Raw genomic sequence first — 27,391 nt, forward strand, 5'->3', positions numbered from 1 at the left:
AACAACTTTTTACATGATTAATTATTGCTAATACTAGGCTGGGGTGATAGCTTAGGCAGTAAAGTGCTTGTCTTGAAAATATCCTTCAGGACCTACATTAAAAACAGCCAGGCATTGAGAGATCCAGTTATGATCCCAGTTCAGGAGAAGCAGAGGAGTGGGGCTTCCTGGGTCTCCCTAGCCTACTTCAGGGCTTCAAGCCAGGGAGAGGACTCAATTCAAAATACAAGGTGGAGGATGCCCGAAGAAGGGCAGATGAAGTTGTCCTCTGACCTCAATTCCTACATGCATGCATGTGCATGTACCTCTCCACACACATGCAACTGTTAACAAATGAACATGTTCTCCCTACACCACACACACACACACACACACACACACACACACACATCACAATTACTAACACTTACCAGCCTTAAAAATGGATGATCTTGTGGTAAACAAAACAGTGGTAGAACTATTCAAATTTTTCTTTGGGGATACAGAAGAAAAGCTGACAGTTTACTGAAAAACTGATGAATAGGAATCCAATGTCTATAAGAGATTATCAATTTTAAATTTCTTCACTTACTACCCATTGCTTCTTCAGACATGTGTTTATGGTGGCATTTGTCAGTGTCACCTAGAACAACAGCATTACCTTGTTGAATTTAGGGGTATATAGGCAGTTCAAAATGTTTTCATCTTCCTTTCAAATAATGACAACTTGATTCTGTATATAAATGAAAGACTTTGGAAAGCATTGCATGGACTGTCCTAAAGTATACGTGGAAATACTAAAGCAACAAAAACAGTCTCTATGTTACTGCAAAAACAGCACTCTGTGATGTAAAATAGCAAAAGCCTGGGCTGGTATAGATTCCACTGGGCAACAACTATATGTACCTAGGGATACTAAACAAGCAGAGAATGCTCACTTGTCAATATGGTTCGTTCAAATAAAGTCAAAGAGTTCTTGTGTCTCCCAGACCATATAAGAATATGGTGAAGTGCTTTATAGTACTCGTCCTAACAGATATGATGTAGATGGGAAAGGGGCCCTAACTTGCTGGGCTACGCATGTTGGGAGGTGCACAAGTAGACTGGAGATGAGCAGTCAGCCCCTGAGCCTTTTTTTCACTAGGCACCCCGTGTCCATGTGCACTGAGGAGGGCTGACAGTTTACTATAGTCCCAGGGATGAGCTGACATGGTCAAGAACTGACATGTAGGACATGCAGGACGGTGTCCACCCCGTTCTTGGTTCCCTTCTGCCGCCTTTTCCTGCAGGTGGCTGGTGGGGGAGAGGACTTGCCTTCCTGTTTCCTTTTCTTGATAGCATTACAGTGATTTGCAGCTAGTCCGTGATAAGCCTGCCACTGCTGTCCTAGGAACTTCTGCTTGTTTTCCAAGGGCTCAGAAGTCCTAATCTCAGGGCTGTCTCTCTGCTCTTGGATTCTAGACGGTTTCTTATGGTGCTACCAGATGCTCAATCTCTCTGGGAGTCTGGTCATCAGGCAATAGTGTTCACCATCTGCCTTTATGAGACAGTAACTCAAAAAAAAAAAAAAAAAAGAAACAACTGACACACAGGATCTGCCCACACTTATTGTCTGCAGGAAAAAATGGGGCTGGATGTAGTCACAGAATATAGTCTTTTTCTTAGAGTTGCCCTTAGGACATTGAGTGAATGGCCTGAAGCCTTAGGAATGGCCTCAAGCTTCCCTTCACAATTCTCAATGAAACTACTAGTTTAACTTGATTGTTACATGTGTTTGAAAGCTGGTTGCAGGATTGATTTTAAAAGGGAGTTATCTCCCTTGTTGTCTCTGGACTGGGTCAAATGTGCTAAGGGTTAGCTTTTACATGTTAGCCCCGAGAAAATCTTTTTGAGTCAGATCATCTCCCATAAGAGTGGGACACTTAGCTGCCAAAATACACACGAGAAAATATATCAGTCACCCACCCAATCTGGGAAACAGTGATGGTTACTAATGATACACATGCCATATTTACTTTTTTCTTTTTATATGAGCAAATTCACTGCATTTGTAAATAATACACAAATGAATTTTATCTCACTTCTTAGATGATTGTGATAGTGGGGGTGTAACTGAGGCAAGGTTACCCCATCTTTGCCTGCATTGTCTATATTTTCATGCTACCTGTCTGTAGCAATGAGAGACCCAAATGTCATCCACCAATCAGCAACTCTGAGAGGATATGCCGTAATAACGGAGATAAGAGACTGCAATGACACATGGTCCTATTCTTTTCTGCATCCTGATAGCGCATTATGACATGACAGGCAAGTGATAGCACTAGGGTCACTGATGGGGCCACCAGGTTCTAGGATAGGAGGGGAAGCCTCTGGCTAATAAAGTAGAACAAAGAGTTACCCCCAATGTCAGTTCCAATCCCTGAGAGGGTCCTAACAATGGACTGCTGGTTCTAATAGTGTGATTAGCTACCTTGCAGTCATATAGTCACACACAATGTAGCTGACAACTACATCTGGAATGAATGCCTCTCATTTTGTTTCAGGGTCCCCAGGGCCATCAAGTGACCACAGCAGCAGGGCCTCATCGCCTCTCTTTGACAGTGGCCTGCACCTGAATGGACACTGCAGCCACACAGTAAGCGCGTGCAATCCCCTGACCTCATAACCTGGGAACCTCAATCCCCAGGGCCCTGGGTTGAGAGGAAAACTGTCCACGATCCAGCAGAGGCACATTGCAGTTGTTCTGGAAGAAACAATGAAAATGGAAATTAGTCAGTTCCATTGAAATTTATTCCCATGTAGTGTGTTTGTCCTTATACCCACCAAGACACTTTAAACCAGTGGTTCAAAATCACGTGGAAAGCAATCACTATTTTCCATTTTGAGGAGGAATTCAAAGTAGCCTCTAGGTTTCAGGCAACATTACCAATAGGGTCTCAAGTTGTTTTTAGGATATTTCCAGAAGACTCACATGAAAGGAGATCACTGAGAACTTATTCCCAAATTCATAGAAAGCATCAAGAAAGCATGAGCTCTGTATATTTGCCATGAGGCTTAATCCTGTGCCTCACCTCCCCTTATCCTAAGACCCCAGAACTGATCATAACCACCCTAGTGCCTGCTACCTTGGGTCTGCCTCCTAATGAAGGAGCCAGGCTTGCTCTGGGTAAGTGGGTTTATTTATCCACATTGACTTTGGTGGAGAAATAGAGTGCTAGCATCCCACAATTGGTTTTAAAGTGTATTTATAATAGATCCTTTCCCGCCTTCACATTCAGGTAGAACACAAGGGAAAAGATTCATGCTTGTTCATATAGTGACACCACACCATATTGCTTTAACAGTTTAACTGGCTTTTAGTAATTTAAAATTTGGCTTATGTAACTAACAAAGAATAAGCAACATATTCATAAGTCACATCTCCCAGTCTTGGGCCCATAGACAAGCAGCATCCTAATTTTCATAGCCATCACTTGAGTTTAAAAAAATTAGTTTTGAGCCAGGCACAGCGGCACAGCTATCATCTCACCTACTCAGGAAGCAGAGACAGAATATCAATTGAGCTTGGGAGTTTGTAAAAGCCAGTCTGAGTAACGTATTGATAGTCAGTTAAGACAAGTCAGCAGAGAAAAGCAAATGGTTCGAGTGGCTATTGTCCTGTGTTACCCTAGATACAGGAGTCACTGATGAACTGATGACACGGGGTCAATTCTGTATTTCCTTCATCAATGAAGAGCCATTTGTCTGCTCTCACAGAAGAAAGTCCATTACTGTCCACGGAGTACTTGCACTATGAACTACACTTTGTTGCTTTTAAACTTAGCTCTGTGACAAAGGTCCCAAGATAGACATCTTAGTCCTGCTTCCCTCAAACAAGATGCAGCTAAAGGTAGAAAAGATGCCCAGCTAAGAACATTCTCTCTCTATGGGAAGACATGGTTGATGCCCATTTGGGGACATTGGATCACAAAAGAAGGGAAGAAGTGAGCTATGGCTGACAGCGGCATGATTATAACATGTAACAAGACAATAAAACCAGAAGGCATATAATTACTGTTGTAAAAATTTACCATAACATAGTCACTAAAGCTGAGAGAAAAATGACAAGATTGATGGAGTGATGGCATGCCTCTTCCCTGAAATGAAGCAGGGAATCTCTGTTTTCAAAATAAGAAATATGTAAGATCTTCTATGAATAGTTCTTTTAAAGGGGGCTGCAGTGCTTCAGTCAAAATAACCCATCATCTTTGACATCAAATAGTTACCTTAAATTACATACTGACAGCAATCTTCATTACCTGGTTATTAAAAAGTGCTTCCTTAAATTTTTTTCCTCCTGAACTGGGGAAATTGGTGCAAATTTACATGTCTAACTGCTTGCTACTTATCTCTCATCTGATGCCTCTGTATCTGAAAACTATTTATAAGTCTCTTTTTGAAGAGATCCATATTTTATTTGGGCTAAGATCCAACCTGAAATGTGATTATACTTTATCTATATTTACATCTTGATGGAAAAAAATACTTTCCTCATACTACATTGGAATCTGGACTTGCTTTTTTGTAAACAAATACAGATGATGTATATCTTTTCCCCCCATAAAATGAGACTTATTTATAAAAGTCAGATAGACAGTTATATTCTAAGAAGTTTTATTAATTGCTTTTCTCTGCACTGTGGCAAAATACATCAGAGAAGTATCTCCAAGGAGAGAGGATTTATTTGGCTTGCAGTTTCAGAGGAATTTCAGCCCCTTGTGATGGGAAGGCATGGAGGAGTTTATGGTAGCCAATCACATGGTAGAGGCTGCTTACACCATAATAAAGCAAGAGGCAGAGACTGCAGGCCAGAGCCTGGAATGCAACCTTCAAAGACCTCCTCCTAGCTGGCCCTCTTACCCAGTAAGACCCTATCTCCTAAAGATTCCACATCCTTCATAATAGTCCACAGGCTAGGGACTCAGCATTTAAAGAAGAACCCTAAAGGAGACATTCCTCACTTAACCTACAGCATCAATTCACTTTTAAAATCATTGTAATTTTTATTTAAGACCCATTTTTTAATAAGTTAAGGACATTTACCAAAATCTGTGTGGTTTGGAGAAGTAAAGTCCAGATGTCCAATCTACTGAGCAGAAGGTACATCCTGACTGTCCTTTCATAGCCATGTTCTTCATTTAGAGTATCCTCTAGGCATCAAGGTGGGGGCAGCTCACAGCAACTCCCAGAGCTTCCTGTTTTCTCATCTCTGTTGTGAATACATGGGTGCAATTATGTTTGAATAGATTTCAGCTCCTCCAGCTGTTTAAACTGTCTTGGATGGCTTTCTCAAGATAATAATGTATACTGGGATGGGTGTGTGTGTGTGTGGGTGGGTGTGTGTGTGTGTGTGTGTGTGTGTGTGTGTGTGTGTGTGTGTGTGTGTGTTGAGGTTGGGCAGTTAACCTAAGGTGGTGGTGATTCAGAATGAAATTGTATTTCTTGATTTAGAATATCCTGGCCTAGCTGTTCTTTGTCCAGTTGTGCCTCCCCAGAAGGGAAAACTCACAAAGTCACTGAACTCAGGAATGCAGGGAGGAACTATCAGACTTCCCTCCTCCTGCATCCTCACTCCCACACAGAAAGAGAGGAGGAGGATGCAGCGGATTCCTGTCCTGAATCAGAGGTTTGTCTTGCAGCATAGGTGCCCTAAAGTACTGTTTGCTAACCCAGCAGGCTGCTGTTGTCCAGGACAGCTTAGGTTAGGGTCTGCACACTGTTCTTTGGCAGAGCTGCCATGGCGTGAGTAGACAGCTTTTGTGCCAAGCAGTTTTCTGTGCTGGCCCATCCAAAGCAACCCTCCATGGAGGCTGGGGACAGTGCCCATCTGGCAGAGGCCTGTACTATGAGGATGCTGCTCAGGGTTAATGTCTAGGAACAGAAGCCCAAGCAGTAAAGAACTAGGGCTCATCATATGAGGACCCCCGCAGAGAAGGGAGGGTGGATATTTTTTCTTACATGAGCACAGTGTACTTTCAATGTTGGTTCTCTGTCGGGAAATGTGGAATGTGGCAAGCTCTCTGTGCTAGCTGCCACTGGAGAACTGCTGTGGAGTTGCCTTGGGTTTATAGAAGTTCCTGCCCAAAATAAAAAGCAAGGAATTAAGCTTATTTTGTTCACTGCATTTAGAAGTGGGCTTCAGTTATGTTTTACAGTTTAGATATGAAGGATTCCTCAAAACAGTCCTATGTTAAAGGAGGGTCCTCAGATGCTGGATCCAGTCAGTCAAAGGTGGTTTATTTGATCATCACCTGATAAATGGATTAGTCTGCTGATGGAGTCATAATATGATGATATTATTGGAAAGTGGTGAATGCCATGAAGTGAAGCCTGGTTGAAAGTGGTCGCCATGATTTTGAAGGGTATGTCTTGTCCTGGCACCTTCCTGTTGCACACTCAGCTTCCAGGATGCCCTGAGATCAGCAGTTTCTCTCACGGTCTGCTTGGAATGTGAAATAACTCTGACACATTCAGTGTTTAAATACTTTGTACTTTGGGGCAGTTGGGGAACCTTTTTTTTTTTTTTTTTTCTTTTTTTTTTTTTACATAGCAGGCAGGCACAGGTCTGCAGTTCTAGCCAGGTAACTGCTGGGGGCAAAGGGCCTGCTGCTCCAGTGGCAAGCTGTGACTGCCACCATGCTTTCTCCAGCATCATGGACTGTATACTCTCAAGCTGTGAACCAGAATGAATCTGCCTTCCTTTAAGCTGTCAGGAATTATTCACAGTTACAAGGGGAATAACTGGTATACAATACCACAGTCTTCCACTGTCGCCTCTCAGCCCTCTGTCAGGCCCACAGCGTGGAGCCAACCGTGAACCATAAGCCCTGAAACAACTGAAATAAATTACTCCCTCTTTTTCCTGGGTGTTTTATCCTAGCAACAGCGACACACCTCTCAGCTGTGGGGAAGAAACCTGAGCATTTTTTGTGCCTCCTTAGTCGTCTTCTGCAGTACAGCATAGTAAGAATTTACTGAGGCAGGTGGGGATGGCAGCAAACCCACCGTTCACGGCATGCTTCCACTTCAAAGTGGTTAGCAGTTTAAACGCCTCTAAATACCTCTGAGGACATGAGAGCACAACTCTGGGCCTTTATCAAGAGCTTGACTTCTCAGTCACTCGATATTTTGTTTTTCTGCACCCTTGACTGCAAACTGCAGGTGTGGGGACTCTGGATACCTTTGGGTCCTGAAACCCCTCCTTCCAGGCTGTCCTCCCACCAGAGTCAGGGGGTGGGCAGAGCCAGGTATCCAAGGAGTCAGGCATGAGGAAGGCCAGAGGTGCTAAGGGCCAGTGTTGCTGGAGTAGGGTTTAACAGGCCAGGTGTGCACCAAGAATGGTGTCCACAGGTTAAAGTATGTACAGAGCTACGGCTGACGGGAAAGGAATTCTAACAGCTGTCTGTCTCTTCTACGTCTGTAAATGGTTTTGAAGATTTTTCAGATCTAGTCGCACAAGATTGTCCACTCTCTTCAATTTTTTGTATCACCTATTATTCTCTTTTTGTCAGATGCTATAGCCCCCCCCAAAAAAAAATTAGAAGTGGGTACAGCTAGAGTGGGCTGTGCATAGGTGAAGCACGGGAAGGGCACATAGCTGCTGACAAAGCAGTGGGCATCTGTCTCCTCTATTGCTTGCTGTGGGTTTCCCAGCCAAACCTCAGACACTGTCATCTGTAAGCTTTCACAGATTTAACAGATAGCAGCACTTGTGACTTCTCATAGGAATCTTTTAAAAATAGTTTTCAGGTACTTATAAATGACAGTTCCCTCTAAGGAGAGAGTCAACCAAGCCCCTTTGGGAACAGCACTAACCATGAGCGCCTGGATAGTGTCTTGCAGCTTTCACTTTCAATCAGGGCTTTCCTGGGGTCATCAGTTTTCCCTCCTCTGGTCAAATATTGCTCTTTTTATTATGCTTGTGCAGTTTTGTTCTCTAAAATCATGTTACCAAGGGCTCACAGCCCCAGCAGGATTTGAGAAGATGGAAATTGCAAGCTGAGACCCACAGGCAGGTTTTATCTGCTGAGCAGCCATTATTATTTTAAATTGAACATGAAGTGTCCACACAGCTAGAGACAGACTCTTGTCCTAGGTTTAGTGATTATTTGTTGATCAAAGTGTTTTTTTCTAAAGCCGAAATCATTCTAGGGTTACCTACAAACAATATCGAGATATAGCAGCCCTCTATGATGAGTTTCACGCAAGAAATACATACACCACACCAAAAGCTATGTTGGAACATTTTGTTTGTGTTCAAACTGACACTTTGCATGGTCTCTTCTTGCTAATCTCTTCTGAGTAATGAATGTTATTGCATAGTATATCAGAGTATCCATGATCCATGGCTTTAACAAGTCCTCAGGCACTTTGCTGGTGCTTTTTAAAATTGGTCACGGAAATAAACATTATACAAATAAACATTATACCTATGAGTGCTGAGTGTTTGGGGATTTTTTGTTTGTTTGTTTTGTTTTTTAACAAACATCTGAGTAGAGCAGGAAGTCACAAACTGTGCTCAGGTAAAGTAGGGGCGGGATGAATATGTGTTAACTGACAAGGTACTAGATGTCACCTCACTCTACCCGCTTGTTGTGGCTTTACAAGCCAGACCTCAGGAATAATACCTATCTCCAAGGTGAAATCTTTTTAAACATTGTTAAGCATTGCATTTCATTCTGCTGAATGGATAATTGAGTTAAAATTTCTTTACAAAATTATGTCAATGCTCTGCTAAAGTACATTTATGTAGCTCACAAACATGGGAAGTTGGAGGCAAACAGATCAAGGTATAAGAGCAGTAGAGGATCCCAACTAGAGTGACAACTGCATCAAGGCAGCATTCCATGGTGCTGGGCTAAACTGAAGTGTCAAGGTAACCTGGATACTGAAAGAGTCCAGGGTCACATTTAATATCAATAAACTGAATTTCACTGAAACTGAACTGGAAATTTGTCTTTGAGAAATTGTCTGTGCCATTTATATGTTCAGTGAGGTTTTTTTTTTAAGCTGATAGGCTACATGTTGTCAGACATAGACATGAAGACCTAAATGGTCAACCTCGATTTCCTCTGTAACACAATTCTCACACAAGAAAATTTCCAATGACAGGAGGCAGCAGTTAAAAACAAAATTTAAGCTGGATAAAGCAAGGCCTTTGCTTTCAAGCAACAAGAACCTGGTGATTGAGGCTGCCAGCTCCCACAGCAAGGCAGGTTACAGGAAAGCACCCCTCTAGGGTTCTGTGTTAGGATAATGGAAAAGAAACAATGTGCTATTCTTTTGACTTCAAAGGCAAGGGGACAGGTTCAGAGTTTGACTTAGCTGGACTCTGTGACAGAGCAGAAATAACCTACCAGGCTACAAGAGAAACCTGGGAGAAACAGGATCTCCATATCTAGCAGAATCCCCAGACAAATGCACAGGGAAAAGGCTGCTTAGGGCAAATGTCCAGAAGGGATCCAAGGGGTTGGAGTCAAGCACAGGTGCTAGCTGTCAAGCTGGAATTTGAGATTCCCCTGTGCTTGGATTGGAGGTGCAGTTGACTCTCTGAATATCCAGATGAGTATCCAGAGAGGTGACACCTTAGACACTTGTATGTTACCTTTCTCACAGCTGCAGAATGCCCCAGGAGGCCTCATGTTGTCACATCTTCTGATGTGATGTTTTGATGTCAGCATTTCTCTCCCTGGTAGATAAATATCTCCCAGCTGCTTATAGAAGCCACTGTCTCAGGATGAAGGATGCACCTTTGCCAACAAGGAGGCATTCAAGGAACTATTTCATCTAATACTCAGTGGCTGGCTCAGCCTGATGAAGTTGGACATGAGACTTGTAGGAATTGAGCCTAAAGAATCATAACTATCAACATAGTTTTCAGTACGCCAGATTGTTGGGATGAGAAGAAAGTTTAAAATATTTTAGTTAATCCATATGTGCTATAAAGAAAAGCACATTTTGAACAGTTACTATTCTTGTTAGCACGTTCTTATTTTCACCAACAGAACCTGTTTCCTATTTTCTGAATAATTACCGAGCATAGTAGCTGACTGAGAGTGTGGAGCAGGAAACCTGGCTGGGCCCCACTGTTGTGTGACCCTTTTGGATACAATGCAAGGAGGCAAATCCAATTGTTCCTTCATAACTATTGTCTCACAGCTGCTGCCTCTGGTATTTGTGAACTAGTACCTCATTCTTGTCATTGTTTTTTTTTTTTTTTTTAAATAAAGTGTTTTATGTCCTTAGTAATCTGCAAGTTAGGAAGGGCTGCTTAGTGTAGCTGACCTCAGAGGTCATTCAGACTCTGGTCTTCTGGAGGGTGCCCACTCGGCTCATATCTCTCCTTACCAGGTCCCCCAGATTTTGGGAGATTTCTTGTGGCCTATTAGCGGTGCCCAAGGGTGGGCTTCCAAAAAAGTTAGTATCTATATTAGCCAATGAGACCCCCATGCCCAAGTCCTATGCTACATGGGAGAACACAACCATGTGTACATAGCTCAGGGCAATTAGACTTTTTCTACAAGCTCACAGTCTTTCTTCCTGTTGGCAGAGTGTTTGTCTATTCTCTACATCCCCAAGGATATATTTCTTCAGCCTCAGGTCCAGGCAACTGGACCATGTCACCTCACCAAAACCAGACCTGTATGGTGAGGCTCCTGGTTCCAGTGTGAGCCTAAAGTAAGATCTTCATATGAACACATGAGACCAATGGAGAAGCCATATTCCCCCTTACTTGACACAGGCCATGGGTCAGGTTGATCACAATAAACACACTCTATAGAAGGAAGTTGAGGAAGTTCATTAGAGGTTTTGTCACAGTTCCCTTCAAAGGTACCTGATGTCTGAGGTTAATCTTTAGGATTTATGTGACCTTTGGGATCTCCAAAGCCTGAAAATTAAGAGCTATAGTCATCCCCTTAGGGACTCTGTCCCTCACAGGTCAAGAAGAGGTATGACTTCCCCATATTTCTGAATATCTAACAAAGAAACTCAAGACTCACCATGCCTGACCTAGAAATATACCTCATAACTTGGATTCATTTGCCATTGGTAGAAGCAATTCCATTTTGCCCATATTAATTGGTCTCTGGCTTTCATCAGCTCAGCTGGTTTTGAACTATTTTCTCCTAAGGTTCCACATTTTTAAGTTCTGTCACAACTGTAAGGCTCTCCTCCAAATGCAGTTCTCTCTGCCCTCTCCTTTCGCAAAAACATTTTTTAAAACTTATTTTAAGGGCTTTTATTTTCAAATATGGGAACTGCATTCTGTCTGGATCTCTGAGAAGTGATCTTGTATGTTCTCATCAGTTGAAGTGTGCTAATCTGCATTTTGTGGGATGGGTGCCTCAGCTGGAAGCCTCACCAGAGAACAGTGCTCTGACTGGTCCTGCATTAACTGCCTCTTGCTTATTTTTCACAGGCTCCATCATCACCTTCCTCACCCATAGCTAATGAACCAAAGTATGAGAAGCGTTGGCTAGACACCTTGTCAGTCCCTTTGTCCATGGCGCGGATCTCCAGGTACAAAGCTGGAACTGAAAAACTCAGGTATGTGACCAGTGTTGGGAGTGGGAAAAACTGGTGAACCTGGCACTGGAGGGAAAGGCAGTGAACTCAGCTCTGTGGCAATGTCTGGCAAACCCCTTATTCTGCCAGTTTCATGGATTCAGTGTCTGACGGCAGAGTTGGCAAGCACAGGCATTGTCTCTGCAGAGTAGCATTTGAGGAAGTATTGGAGACCACAAGGAAAGAGATACAGAAGCAGTTGTAGTGGCTGATCTTTATTTTAAGTAGGAACTGTTCTCCATTCTAGCAAGAGCAATTGTCATTGCTTAGGAAATAGTCCAAGAAGAGGAAACACTGTCTTTGGCTTTAAGTATGAACAGAATAGGTTCAATTATAAAAGATTAGATACTTTTCTAAATTGTAAACAGACACTGAAAAGCCATTTAAACTTGGTGATCTTCATTTTCTTCATTAATAAAGTAAGAGGGCTAGGCCAGCTCCCATGTTCAATAAATGCTATTTGTTTGGAAGCCCTGTTAACAATGTCGTTTCAAGGTGTATCTTTGAAAGCTCATGTACCAGTCTGGGTAGGCTGCAAAGGCAGGACTCCTTGTTTGAATTTGACAAAAGCCAGATACATGGAACAGTGATATGCTTACTAACTTCAATTAGCAAAGTAATAGTATAAACATCTTGCTGTAAACTGAACCTTGTATATCACAAAATATGTGTGTATGGTTGCACTGTTGGATATGTGGTATGAGTATAGTTTGTATATGAAGTTGCACTGTGCAATGAGTGGTGTGAGCATGTATGTGTTCTCAGGCTTCTTTTTTTTATAGCTACATCATGATCTATGTATTTATGGGGTACAGTGTATTTCACACACAGCATGTGAAGACAGAATCAAAGTAATTATCTCAAGATTTATTAATGCTTCTGCTGCTGTTGTTGTTAGGCATGAAGAGATGGCTTAGTGGTTAAGAAACCAACTACTAATCCAGAGGTCACATAGTATTTTATAACCACCTGTCACTCCAGCTCCATGGAATCTACCACCATCTTCTGGTTTCCACAGGCAGCTGCACTCACATGCACATGCCCCCAGTCTCCACATACATATGCTCTTTTAAAATAAAAATAAATCTTTTCTTTATTTGGGAGGTATGGAAGCAAACGGGTAGAGGTATCAGCAGAGGCCAGAAGACAGTGCCAGAGCTTCTGGAATAGGCATTACAGCTGGTCGTTAGCATCTAATGTAGCTATATTAATATTCCTAATCCATGAAAACTCAATGTAATGACATCTATTTTTCCTTCTTTAATTTCCTTCACTGCTATTTTATAGGTTTCAGTGATAGATGCTGAACTTCCTTAAATTTACTCCTATTTTACTATTTTGCAAAGGGGATGTTTCTTTAATTCATTTTTGTATAGTTTCCAGTGTTCAGAAACAGTTCTGATTTATGTATGCTGATTTTGTATCTTCTAGCTGTAGTGAGCTCATATGTCAGTTTGAATGGTGTGTGTGTGTGTGTATTGTTTATGCATGTGTGACCTCTTTGTGGCATTTTCTGTATATAAGATCAAGTCATCAGTAGACACGATTCCATTTCTTCCTTTCCTATATGTATGTGTAGGTTTCCCTTTTTCTTGCCTACTTGCTGTTTAGTATTTCCAGTACTATGCCAAATAGAAGCAGTGAGAATAGATATCCTTCTCTTATTCCCAATACAGAGAAAGTATTCATCATCTTATTTTATCACTGAGTATGATGTGTATTATGTGTGTTTTGTTTTGTTTTTACACTCGTTGGTGTTGTTGGAATATATATATATATATATATATATATATATATGTATGTATTATATATATAATATTTTTGAGAATTTATTTTTAATTATGAGATAGTGTTGTATTTTCTCAAATGTTCCTTCTGTATCCATTGAAATTGAAATGGTCATGCAATTTTTACCCTATATTCTCTTGGCATGGTATGTCGTGTTATTGTGTGTGCTTAATAATACTTTCATCTCATCCGGGCGTTGGTGATGCACACCTTTAATCCTAGCACTCAGGAGGCAGAGACAGGTAGATCTTTGTGAGTTTAAGGCCAGCCTGGTCTACAGAGCTAGTTCCAGGACAGATTCCAAAGCAATATAGAGAAACCCTGACGCTTAAATAATAATAATAATAATAATACTTCCATTTCAAGGACAATTCCAGTTGGTCACATACATGATCATTTAATTATCCTATTGAATGTGTGCGTTAATGTGCATATGTTTTCCATACTAGCATTTGCTTGCAGTGTCTTTGACTGGCTTTGGGGTCAGACAGAGGGTAATGATCGTCTGTTGAAATTAGCTTAGACGTGTTCTGTCTTCTTTGATTCTTTGGAAGAGTTTGTGAAGCATTGGTGTTATTTCTTCTTGAGTATTTTATAGGACTCAGTAATGCCACCAGGTGCTCACATTTTTTTTCTTTGATGAAAATCAAAACTCTTGACCCAGCCTTCTTAATGGCTCACTAAGATATTCTGCCTCCCTGAATTAGTCTTAGTCTTTTGTGTGCTTCATGGAACTTATCTTCTATGTTGTCTTAATATTCTGGATTATCCAAATAATTGCTATAAATTGTTCCCAGTTGTCACATATGATCCTTTCTATTTCTATAAATAATTTCCAATATCTTCTTATTCATTTCTGATTTGAGATTTTCTTTCTTAATCTTTCTGAATTTTTATCAATTTTATTGTTTCAAAGAATCAACTTCTAGTTTTATCATACTTCAGTTGCCTTTATTTATTTGTCTATTTTTATTGTTCTTCTTTGTTTGGGGGAGATAATATGCACACAAATACACATATGTGCACATACACATGTGTACACACATATACCCACAAACATTAGTTTCAGTTCTTCTATGTGAATCGAGACAAGTGTGTCTGTAAACAGAACTGTAATGGAGGTAGGGGAGCGGGAGATCCACAATGCCCCTACAGGCTCACATGTTGACAATGTTACTGCTATAGATCCTAAAGTACATTGAGTATTTGTGTGTGTGTGTGTGTGTGTGTGTGTGTGTGTGTGTGTGTGTGTGTATGTGTTACAAAGGAAATCACACAGTGGGGACAGGGCAGTCCAGTGCCTGCCTGAACACTAGAGAGACATAGGACCTGGTAGCTGTTCAGTCTATGATGCTAGAGGCCTCAGAAGTGCCACCCAGCCTCAAAAGCCTAGGAGTCCCCAGAAGAATTACTGGTGTTTAGTTTACCTGGCTAGAATGAAGAAACTGGAGTTTGGAGTCAGCAGGGGATGGCAGCAGGAGTGATAAGCACACCCATACATGAGGAAGTGAAGGCAGGCATTCCTGCTTTTCTCTCAGACCTCTTCTTTTATCAGAGCCACATGCTGGTAAGTGCCATCAACTCTGGGACAAAGCTGATAAGCTTTCATGTTCATAAAATTTTGTGTGTTATTTAGTGTTTTGTTCATAACAGATTGATGACTCCTTTTTTAGCACTACTGTCTTCATGTTGATAGACTCCTTTAGCCTTTAGTCTAGAGGACAACGTTGCCAAATACTGTTTTCCTGGTTGGGAGGTTTTTTTTTGTTTTGTTTTTTTGTTTGTTTGTTTGCTTGCTTGCTTCTAATACTGTAAATGCAGTATTCTAACTCTCTCCTGAGGTTTGTGGTTTCTCCTGAGATTTTGACAAAAAATCTGAAGGCTGTTCCCTTATATATGATACCTTTGTTCTCTTTTGCTGCTTCAGAGTTCTCTCTTTTGAGAATTTGATTAATATGGCTGGCTGTGCTGGTTTGCTTTGATTACTCTAGGGGTATCTCAAGCTTTTTGGAAATGGACTTCTCTATATCTCCCAAGATTCAAGTATTTCCAGACACTGCTTTCTCCTCTCCATCTGGAACTCACATATATATATATATCTGAAAGTATCCCTTCAGTCCACCATGATTTATTTACTCCTTCCTTTTTTCTTTGTTTCTTGCTTTTTCCCCACTGACTGTCTTATTAAAATAACCTGCATTTGACTTCACTTATTTTGTCTTTTGTATGATTAAGTCATCTGTTTGGACTGCATCTGCTATGGAGGCCACAGTTGATGGACATCAGTGTTCCAAGGAGTATGCATCCTATTTTATCCTGAATAGGGGATGGACTGCCCCAGAAGTGAGTTCTTTGGGGCTGGTGATAGGGGTTTTATACAGCAAAACTTGTGCTGGATTCATAGAATGGAATCTCTTCCTCTGGGCTTCTAGATGACACTGACAAAATCCTAGAAAATGGGCCATACTGTTCTGATCTGTGGCTGAAAGGAACTTAAGCCCAGGTATAAGGCCATCCCAAGAACCTGCAAAGGCATTGTGGGAGATGTTTCCTTCTAGTCTTATGCAAACAAGCCTTTCTCGATGCATAGCCACAAAAAATTAGGACTAAGATCCAAGTCTTTGAATCACAGAGGAGTCACTTTAGAACATTAGCAGACAGGCCTACTGTAAGAAGTATGGTTTTTCTGCCCGCCGACGCCCGGTCTTGTCCTGCCGCTGCGCCAGCCCCAAATAACACACAGAGACTCTGTATTTGATACAATACTGTTGGCCCTGTTACTTGTTTCTTATCTGCTAGCTCTGCCTTAATTATTAACCCATTTCTGCTGATCTATGTATTTCTCTTACCGGGAGCCGGCGGCATACTGTTTTCTCCAGACTCTCCATCTTGACTCCTCCCTCCTACTTCCTATTTCCTCCTTGTCTCCTAGTCCCTCCTATCTTCCTTTCCTATTGGCCAACAGTGCTTTATTATTAACCAGTATGAGAAACATATACATAATGGCATCTCCCATCATCTCCTCTTTTCTGTTTAAATAAAAAGGGTTTTAACCTTAACATAGCAAAATATATAACACAACAGTTATCAAATAAGAATCACAGTTAACAATATTTAGTCCATTAACATTTATCAAGATTAAAAGAAACTATTCTATCATCTATCCTATATTTGTGAGTCCAAAGTCCTATTTGTAACTTATCTGTAAACCTAACTAAGGAAAACTATAACCATAACTATCTGACTTCAACTCCTTTAAAGACCACAGAAGGATAGTATATAAACTCTAGAAATGACAGAGACAACTCACTGCCTGGTCACCCGAAGTTCTTTTGTAATCTTCCATCTTTAGCCCATAGGCCATAGTGTGTCTAGCTGACTCTTCAGCAATGTAGGAAACTTTAAACTGTCTTTTTGTATTGGCAGTTTGACAGTCACTTTTCTCTGTGTCCTGTATACTGTCTCGCAGACTCTTCCATGAAGCAGGAACTCTGTAGCAGCAGCATCTTGAATCAGCAGTCACTTTTCTGTGAGTCCTGCATGTCCAGTTTATACAGCACAAAGTCAAACATTCCAGACAAGAGCAGTATCTTGTCCAAATGGCTAGTCTTGCCGTATTGGAATTAAACTCCATAATGAGTTTCTTAAATGTCCATCTTTCTTTTTGACGCAGGTGGAGTTACCAGGAGCATTTATGTCTCATTGTCAAGTAAAACCCTAAATCATTTTAAATGCCATATTCTGTAGGTCTTTGAAAGGTTTGAAGAATGCCTATTCATCTCAAATACATCTCTGTATATCTAGAAAACTTAACTAACTTAACTATAATATCTGACTATCATAGGTACTTATCTATAATCTGTACTACATTATACATTACATTTCTAAATAAGCTATACAAACAAGAGGAGAAATATACATATGACAAAATTGACCTTAAATTGTATCAATAAATGAAAATCCATTCCAAAACAAACTATGCATATCTATATCATAATTCCCTTTTTACCTTAAAAAGAACTAGCTGTGATCATTAACCATTTATACCCAAGTCCATTTAAATGAAAACAAACATTTATAAATATTTGGGAATTTGGGCGTTGTTCTTTTCAAACTACTTCCTGCTGACAGGGGGCGCTGTCATGGGGGATCCTGAGAAGATGGCAGTAGTCTGCATGGCTGCCTTGTTCAAGCTGTTTTGAATGTTGCATCATCAGGAACTCTGTTTCAGGGGGTCTGGCTTGCTCAAACCACATTAGTCTGGAAGGAATCCATAGCTTTTCATTTTCTGTGGAAACAAAAATAGAAATCCTTTTCCCCAGTAACTTGTCCTTGAACTTAAATGTTGGAGTCAAAGCATTTTTAAAATATATAAATTGAATTAATCCATCCGGAGTGCTGGGATTAAAGGTGTGTGCCATCACACCCAGTTACTCTTTGTCTCTTAAAAACCATTTTATTTTTTTTTTTTCCAAGCCTACATATATTTAAAAACCTTTAGAGGTTTTTTTTAATATGACTCTGTCTTTATTGTAAATCTTTATCTTTTTCTGGCCATGAGTCTTTATCTGTTAAACAACAACATTGTTAAAATGAAAGTCATAGCTGTGTCAGCCGCGGTTTACCAAAGATGGTGGCGGGTATTTTACCGCCAGCACGGAAAGCTGTGCTTACTGCCTTGGTCTGCGCTGTCACCCAGAAAGCATGCTGCCGGCTTGGAGATGTGGTCACTGTCATTGCCATCTCTCATACACACCAATAAACTGTTAGCAGAGTTATTTAAAAGCTGTGCGGTTTTTTGGCGCTCAAGCTGAGTCAGGAATCTTACCTTAAAGGAGCCGCGCGAATATCTGATTGTCTCTAGCAAAGCAGAGTTCAACTGAGAAAAATGCTGCTACCAAGAAACCTTGTTTGTCTCTGTTGTTTTGTTTCTAAAACCTTTTTTGAACCTTTTGTTAAATTTTAAGTGGAAGTTCTTATTAGCCACGTGGGCGCCATTTGTAACGTGTATGGTTTTTCTGCCCGCCGACGCCCGGTCTTGTCCTGCCGCTGCGCCAGCCCCAAATAACACACAGAGACTCTGTATTTGATACAATACTGTTGGCCCTGTTACTTGTTTCTTATCTGCTAGCTCTGCCTTAATTATTAACCCATTTCTGCTGATCTATGTATTTCTCTTACCGGGGAGCCGGCGGCATACTGCTTTCTCCAGACTCTCCATCTTGACTCCTCCCTCCTACTTCCTATTTCCTCCTTGTCTCCTAGTCCCTCCTATCTTCCTTTCCTATTGGCCAACAGTGCTTTATTATTAACCAGTATGAGAAACATATACATAATGGCATCTCCCATCAGCCTACCCTAGAGACTTCAGAAGTATCTCCCTATAGAACTTTGGCTGGACATAGCTGCTCCAAGACTGTAGTTAGGAGGTGCTTACCTGAGCTCTGAACATGTCAAGATCTACTAAAAGCTGTTGATTTAACAGGTCTGATCCAGTGTCAGAAGTATGTGTGTCTCCCATGTGGGTTGCTTTTTTCCTGGACCATAGCCCAGAGGGCTTCATGAAAACCCAAGAACCATTCAGCATCAGCTATGAGAAGTGCCTGGTACAGTTAGCCATGTCTCCCCCTAGGTCCATCTATTTGTAGGACAGAGCTGGACCCACTACTAAGGGACTGCACTGAGTTACTTGGAAACTCTGAGATGATCAGTCCTTCTTCTGTGGCCCAGGTATAAAACTCCTCCCTTGCTGGATTGTTTTGGTTTTTCCTCCCACTGCTTGTCTGGTCCTGCCACCATGCCTGCCCCAATTAACACACTGAGACTCTGTATTTGATATAATACTATTGGCCAGGTATTAGTTTCTTATCGGCTAGCTCTGTCTTAAGTATTAATCCATTTCTATGTATTTCCACGTGGTCTTACCAGGGAGAGGCGGCTGGCAGTTCTGCTTTCTCCAGACTCTCCATCTTGACTTCTCCTTCCTACTTCCTCTTTCCTCCTTGTCTCCTAGTCCCTCCTATCTTCCTTTCTTTTTGGCCAACAGTGCTTTATTCATTAACCAGTATGAGAAACATATATACATAATGACATCTCCCATCATCTCCTCTTTTCTGTCTAAATAAAAGGGTTTTAACCTTAACATAGCAAAATATATCACACAACAGTTATCAAATAAGAATCACAGTTAACAATATTTAGTCCATTAACACTTAGCAAGATTTAAGAAAAATATCCCATCATCTATTCTATCTTTGTGAGTCTAAATACCTATATGTAACTTATCTTTAAGCTTAACTAAGGAAAACTATAACTATCTGTCTTCAACTCCTTTAAAGACCACAGAAGGATAGTATATAAACTCTAGAAATGACAGAGACATCTTGCCTTGTCAGCCACCTGAAGTTCTTCTGTAATCTTCCATCTTCAGCCCATAGGCCTTAGTGTGTCTAGCAGACTCTTCAGCAAAGTAGGAAACCCTAAACTGTCTTCTTGTATTGGCAGTTTTCAGTCACTTTTCTCTGTGTCCTGCAAAGAGTCTGTCAGACTCTTCCATGAAGCAGGAACCCTGTTGCAATGTCCATCTTGAATTAGCAGTCACTTTTCTGTGGGTCCTGCATGTCCAGTTTATACAGCATAAAATCAAATAGTCCAGACATGAGCAGTATCTCGTCCAAATGGCTAGTCTTGCCATATTGAAAGCAAACTTCATAACTCATTTCCTCAATGTCCATCTTCCTTTCTGACGCAGGTGGTGTTGCCAGGAGCAGTTATGTCTCACTGTCAAGAAAAACCCTAAACCATTTTAAATGCCATATTCTGTAGGTCTTTGAAAGCTTTGAAGAATGTCTATTTATCTCAAATGTATCTCTGTATATCTAGAAATCTTAACTACCCTAACTATAAGATCTGAATATCATAGGTACTATCTATAATCTGTATTGAATTATATATTACATTTCTAAATTAGCTATATTAACACAATACCTAAACAAGAGGAGAAATATACATATCACAAAATTGACCTTAAATTGTATCAATAAATGAAAATCCATTCCAAAATAAAGTATTCATATCTATATCAAAGTATGGCTATGACCAAGCCCTTTGGGGTAAGACTGTTTTAAAATTTTCCACACAAAAAAGAAATTAGTTGTTCACTGAGAATTTGAGGGCAGAATATGTTGATATGAAATAGTCAGCATGTTCTCTGAGGGTCGCAGCAGAAGGCAAAGTAGTCTATAAATGTAGGAAGATGCCTGTAACACTATAGCAACATTGCCTTGCAGATGGCTCAACCCCATGCTGCAACTTTTGAATCCTGGGTCAGCTACCAAGATGCCTCTCTCACAAGCATAGCTTGACAGTTGATCATGTCTATAAAGAAAGCAAGCTATTCATGGAGGCAAGCTAACATTTCACTTAGGTCTATAACACTGATTTCCCACTGTGGGACAAATCAGTAAAGCATAGCAGCTGACACATGACAGTCACTGCCTCTTAAAGCCCCTCAGTTAGGAGCCAGCCTGGCTTAGATGGTCACTGTCTGGGTTCATGCTAAGCAAAGATCAAAACATTGGTGTAGCTGGTCCATCATCAAGGCTGAAAACCAAGAATAATATGTATACCAACCAACAATTTTCTGATAGTAAAGAATATGTAGAATTGAGGGGTTGTAAAGCCCAGAGGCCGATGCTGTAAGACAAGTCAAGGTGTCAAAGGGGCATGCAGGACTGGAACCTGGGTTTGCCCCAGCTGCCCTCTGGGGACTGTGATGGGGCTGCTTGCAGGTGTTCCCACCTATGTGTTGTTCTTGCTGAACAAAGGAATGAGAGGCAAAATAAACATTTCACTGCTTCCTGAGGTGGTTCTGTGGAAGCAACATAAAGACTAACTGTGGGTGCAGAGGAGCTGTGTGATGACTTGTGCAGATGAAAGTGACTTGCTGACAATTGTTAAGCTGACTGGATCTATAATCTATATGTCTATAAAGAGACATGCCTCTGAAGAGGTCTGTAATGGTATTATAGAAGGATTAATCAAGAAAGGAAGTCACCTCAGAATGGGTGGGACCTTCCAGTGGCAACCCAGAAACAAAGTCCAAGAGGAAAGCTGCTACTCTGCTAGTGAGTATATCTATTCTGTCCTGTCACTGCCATCCTTCACTGACATTGGAACCCATTTTCAGCCTTCCACTGTGGCTCTCTAGAATCCTCTGGACTACATCAATAACTAAGACATACATATTTATGTACCTAGGCTTTCCAGGGTGCAGCTATTGTTGGGCTACCCAGCCCAAACTTTGTAACCTAATTTAATAAATCCCCATGAATAGATATCTATCGATTCCCTATAGATAGATAGATAGATAGATAGATAGATAGATAGATAGATAGATAGATACCCTTTATTGGTTCTGTTACTCTCGAGAATCTCAATACATGAAACTAAACAGTGCAGGAACTTCCCAAGAGACATATCCCTATTCTCCCAAAGAGAAGACCCATTTCCACACCTCTTGTTTTATACTGGCCTTGAAAAGGATAAGGAGTCATTGACCTTGTTCTTTCTGCACATCAGGAAAGGGAGGTGGGAAGGAAAGGAGGAAAGAGAATGGGAGGAAGTGAAGACCACAAGTTTGGGTCCTATTGTCCCCATCTGTCCAGGTTCTGAAAATAACAATGAAGATTTGTTTCTGTAATTGAGGGAAAATCCCATTTGTTTTTAAGTGCTCCCTTTACAGAAGAACCAGTGAGAACCAGATGGGCTTTGTGGAGTCAAAAACAGAATGCTTAGGCATGTTGCAGATAAGCACATTTTGCAAAGTGATAGATAGTATAAGTCACAATTTCCCTGATAAATGCTTTAGTTACAAAAGCATTTCAAAAATAGAAAAGTTTCTCTATAGAGTGTGTCAGGCAGTCAAGGTTTCCCACAGCATAGTGTTCTCAATGCCTATGAGCCTCGGGTACCAGCTTCACACAGTATGCAGGAAAGAGTCCTGAACACACATCTCAGTAGGAAGAGAGGCTTGCTGTGATATTAAAGATTGTCGTGGGTGACAGAGGTCAAATCTGCATGGGGCCCTGTGGTCATCATCTGTTGGTACCAGGTAGCTGTGTCGGATGCCTTGGCAGTGGGACAGCTGCCTTATTCTTCTGCTCTCTCATACCTTGTTCCAGACTGTCCAGGAAGGGCCCCTCTCTGCATGGGAAACCCACAGCCCTGCCAGCAGCAAGCAGGAGATAGGACTGCTGTTGTTTTCTCAGTACACTGTCTTTAAATACACGTTTTATAGACAGAAGACTGACAGAAAGAGATAATGTGTTGCTGAATGGGTTCCTGACACCTGCTGTGGTACAAGCTACTCAGTGTGCACTTAAATGAACCAGTGTTCTGTGGAAGTCACAGAGACCTCTGATAGACTCAGGTCACTACTGCCTTGGCTAGTGACTACTTGCACATAATTGCCCTGATCTGAGTCTATGCAGGTCCAGAAGCAAAATACTGCTGCAACTGTTCCCTCGCCATCCCCACACTCATCTCTCCTGCTGCCACAACCAGCCGTCTTTCTTCCAGATTGATTCACACATAACCTTTCCACTTACTCCCTCTGTGTCTGACTCCTTCAAACACTCTTGTCTGTTTCTCCCCCCTGCATCAAATGTCAGTTTCTCCATGTAGAATCTTTCATTTCTATCTCTGAGGATTATTCATCTTGACTGTGAGGGATTAGTACCCTGTGTGCTGATGGATCCTGAAGCCTCCACTTTCAGACACGGAGATCGCTTCTTAGCCGAGCAAGATAAACTCTTCACAAGTCCTCCCATTTAAACACTAAGTTGATTCTCCTCTCCTTTGTGTGTAGAGATTTAATAGGCTCTCAAGATCTGAAATGAAAATAAATAGGAAGAGGTTTTAAAGATGGAAGAATTGAATCATAATAGATGAAAGAGGCATAACAATGTGCATGCCTTTCTCCCTAGAGCTTGCTCCAGGCTGCCCGCTGTGCTCACAAATCTTTCATCTCCATCAGTGACAGAGGCATCTGACTTGGCTGCTACTGACTCATTGCTATAGGCAAAGTCATTTTATCTTGATTGTCTGTCCTCAGTTTACCAGAATCCTCATTGTTACAATAAAATTAAGGAACCACAGAGACAAGGATTTTCACAGTAGTAAAGTAAGGGATACAGTCACTGGCCCTTACCCAGGAAAATTAATACCAGGTCCAGAGAGACCTGGTTGGGAAAGAGGATGGGGAGTAACTGATTCTCCCAGGTTATGAAGTGACCTTGGGGCTTAATCTGGCTCATTAAATATAGTTGGAACCCAAAGCTACACAAGCCAGGCACCTGCCAGCATCAGCAATCTGCCTTTTACCATGGAGTGTAGAGTCCCAGATCAGGTATGTCACTTCTCACCTTGATCTTACACTTAACGAAATAGTAATGGGACTCCTAGTGGAATCTTTAAAAGGACAGTGATGTTGATCGACCCTTGGCCTGTCACCCATGAAGACCAAGTCTCTCCCAAGGATACTCCTCTGCCCAGATTCCTTCTCTAGAATGAATTATCTTCCATGTGTGGAGCTGAGAGGAGACTCCTCAAGCTGTAGTTTGCAAATGCATTGTGCTGCTTGCTCAGCTAGATGTGATCCTAAGAAGGTAAAGAGTTCTTCCAGCCGAGCAGTTTTATGATATAGAGTTGCTTTTGTTTTGTTTTGTTTTGTTTTTTTTTTTTGTGTGTATGTGTATTGCGGTAAATAAGGGTCAGGATAAATAAATAGGCCGAATAGATGTTTATTCAGGGAGAAATAACTTACAACCTAGACAGATGAACACCAGGAAATTCAACCCGATCCTCTCCTGTCCGAGTCACGCCAGAAAGAGAGCGCCTTCCTGGCCCCCTCCGACCCTCCTTCCTCAGGTCACCTCCGCCCATCGCTCCACCCCCCCAATGGGCGTGGTCAGTGCTACAGAAGGACTACCTCACTACAATTCCCCTTTTAGTCTAAAGAAAAGATTTAGGCTTAATACAAAACTATATACAAAACAGTGAATAACAAGTGTGCTCTAAGAAAAGGAAAATCGAGAACAAAATGACCTACATATCTAGTCCTAGGGTGAGGGCATAATGGAGTTTTACAATAGAGTTGTCCTAAGCTGGAAAACGTAAGTCTAGTACCTAATATATCTAACTAGGAAGAGAGAATAATAGTTGTGATAGTTTAATCTTCAACCTCATCAAGACCTGAGAAGGAAAATAACAATACTAGAGTAGACAGGAAATGCGGATGGACAACTTCCAAAACGGTGCAGCAAGGACAGAAACAGCAAGCCACCTGAACAGTCACCCTAGGTCTCACAGCGACGTTGGTACACCCAGATTTGGCTAATGCCAAGAGAACTTGACAGACCACAACAACAGCAGGGAAATAGAATGGCTGTCTTACCCTGACTTGGCAAGGTCAAGCAGTCTTCTATATTTGTCTCCTGCAAGCACATAGGACTGCATGTCCAAATCAGTGGTCAAGGTGGGGGCAATTCTATGCCCAACAGGCCATTAGCTGAGGCGAGATTGAACTCCAGCAGGAGCAACAACAGTGTCCAACATATTTTCGGGAAAATGCACGGTGCTGTCAGGAGCAACAGTGTCTCATGTCAATGGAGTACTAATATTAAAACATTTAAATGCCATGTTCTGCATGTCTATGAAGGATTGAAGATTAAGCATCTATATCTGACTAATCTCATAGGTACAGGAAATGTGAGTAAAGATAATCTATAATGCTCGGGAACTTAGCTAAAAGACTGATTAAAACTTTCCTGAGTAAAGCAGGAACAAATACTTAAACAATATAACTATTTACATATACCTACATGTAAATCCCTAAAATAGAGGTAGAGTATAAGTGTCAAGACAAGAGGTAGAACTATAAAGGGCAGCAAGATAAATATCCCAAATTGTATCAATATACAAAATGTCTTGAACACAAGAAAAGTATACATACATAGAATATGGTAAAAAATAATGTGCATAAATATTATAAGTGGAAACATTTAACACAATATAACAAAATATAAACTTAATTTTACATAGCTTACCACATAGGAATGCATAACAATGTAAGCTGTAAAATACTATCTCATTCAAACTCAAATTCTCAAGGAAACAGGCTAATCTACTTATATCCCCTCTAAACCATACCTTTACCCACCATTCCCCTATTCCTGTCTAAAAGATAAACCCGAGTGTAAGCATCACCCAATCCCAAATAACTAAAACCAACCCAAAGACGATGACTATTATCCCAAAATTCCAAGGGTAGGGAAAGGGGCGTAGTCATATTAAGATTACTTCCTGCTGAAATGGGACGATGATTGCTCCAATGGATCCTGTAGGAAGAAAATTTTTAGCAACCAAATTTCTCAACAGAACTGGCTGTGACATATGTAGTTAGTCACTGTGTGGCAGAAAATTCTTGACTGTAGTTCTATTTGAAACTGGCCAGGGTGTAATAAAAAGGTGCACCATTACAGCTAGCTAGTCATGAGTTGTCTCGAGCAAAACAGTCTCAAACCGGTTTTAGGGTGATGTTTGTAGTTCCGATGCATCAGGTTGAGTCAAGTGGAAATGATGATGTGGGGCCCCATCTTCTTTCCGGAAAGTTCAAAGACTGCTGTTAGGAATCGTTATTATTCCTTGTGGAAAAGTTACACATCAATATTAAAGTAAAATTTTCAAGTTTTAAGGTATGCATTAGGGAAAGACAACAATAAGCATTAAAAGTATGTGAGAAAATTAGGATTTCAGAGAGAAAATTGCATAAGATATGAGTCCCCAGATTTTGTTTCTTCTGCCTTACACCAATTGGCTTCTTGATATAAGGCAGAAACCATGAATTTAATCTTAACAACATGCTTGAATTTAGAGAAGGAAAGCCAAATCCAACTCCAAAGCCAGCATTGGTTTACAAAATTTGGGACTTCAGGAATACTAGATAATAGAGAGAAATAGATTTCTATATAGAAATAGTTTACTACAATTAATTTTTTTTTTTTTTTTTTTTTTTTTTTTTTTTTACCATATATCAGATTCTGCTTCCTTAAGTGATTGTTTCTGAAAAGCTGTCTTCTCTTCTGTAGGCACCTACATGTTCAGTGTCTTTTGGCTGTTTGATGATAGGTTTTCTCTGTTTTCCTGTAAAAACAAGAACAGAACACTTCCCCTACCTTTGAGAGGCCTCCGCACACCTCATAGGACCTAGTTTGTTGGATGACTTGTCATTTCTCTTCATTAAGATGCTTCTCTTGTTCAACTCGGATCTTGATTAACTTAGATGGTATCCATAGTTTTTCTTCTCCTGTAGATACAAATGCAAAACCCCTACCCCAACGTAACACATATCCTGCTTTCCATTCTGAGGTCAGTACATCCTTGAAATACACTGGCTGATTTAGTTCAGAAGTTTTTTCTATTGTCCAGTGTCTTTCTGCAGCTGTTTTTCCTTTTTCATCAGCATTAAGAAAGTTTAATGTTAATAAAGCATTATGTAATCTGTGTTTGGGTGTTTTGGTTCCTCCTGCCTGTTTATGGAGCATTTCTTTTAAAGTACGATTGGATCTCTCAACCACTGCTTGTCCTGTAGGATTGTGTGGTATACCAGTTATGTGCTTTATCTTGTAATACTCAAAAAACTGTTTCAATTTGCTGGAGACATATGCTGGAGCATTGTCAGTTTTTATTTGTGCAGGTATGCCCATAATGGCCATTACCTCTAAAAGGTGCGTTATAACAGAATCAGCCTTTTCAGAGCTCAGAGCAGTAGCCCACTGAAACCCTGAAAATGTATCTATAGTGTGATGTACATATTTTAATTTTCCAAATTCTGCAAAATGAAACACATCCATTTGCCATATTTCATTCCTATTTATACCTTTAGGGTTACTGCCTGGTGGTAAAGGAGTTTGGTTATAGAATGAGCAAGTAGGACATTTCCTTACTATTTCCTTGGCTT

At 40.9% G+C, this 27,391-nt stretch overlaps 1 protein-coding gene across 1 annotated transcript in view; it reads left to right on the forward strand.

Annotated features, from left to right (window-relative positions):
• Sntg2 (syntrophin gamma 2) overlaps positions 1 to 27,391 on the forward strand; it is a 196,301-nt gene that overhangs the window by 96,740 nt on the left and 72,170 nt on the right. Inside the window, exons 8-9 of the mRNA XM_051201296.1 lie at positions 2,523 to 2,614; positions 11,438 to 11,565. Coding sequence (XP_051057253.1) covers positions 2,523 to 2,614; positions 11,438 to 11,565 — 220 coding nt within the window. The remainder of the gene's footprint in view (positions 1 to 2,522; positions 2,615 to 11,437; positions 11,566 to 27,391) is intronic.

The sequence above is a fragment of the Phodopus roborovskii genome, unplaced genomic scaffold, assembly GCF_943737965.1.
Source record: "Phodopus roborovskii unplaced genomic scaffold, PHOROB, whole genome shotgun sequence".
Classification (NCBI taxonomy): Eukaryota; Metazoa; Chordata; class Mammalia; order Rodentia; family Cricetidae; genus Phodopus; species Phodopus roborovskii.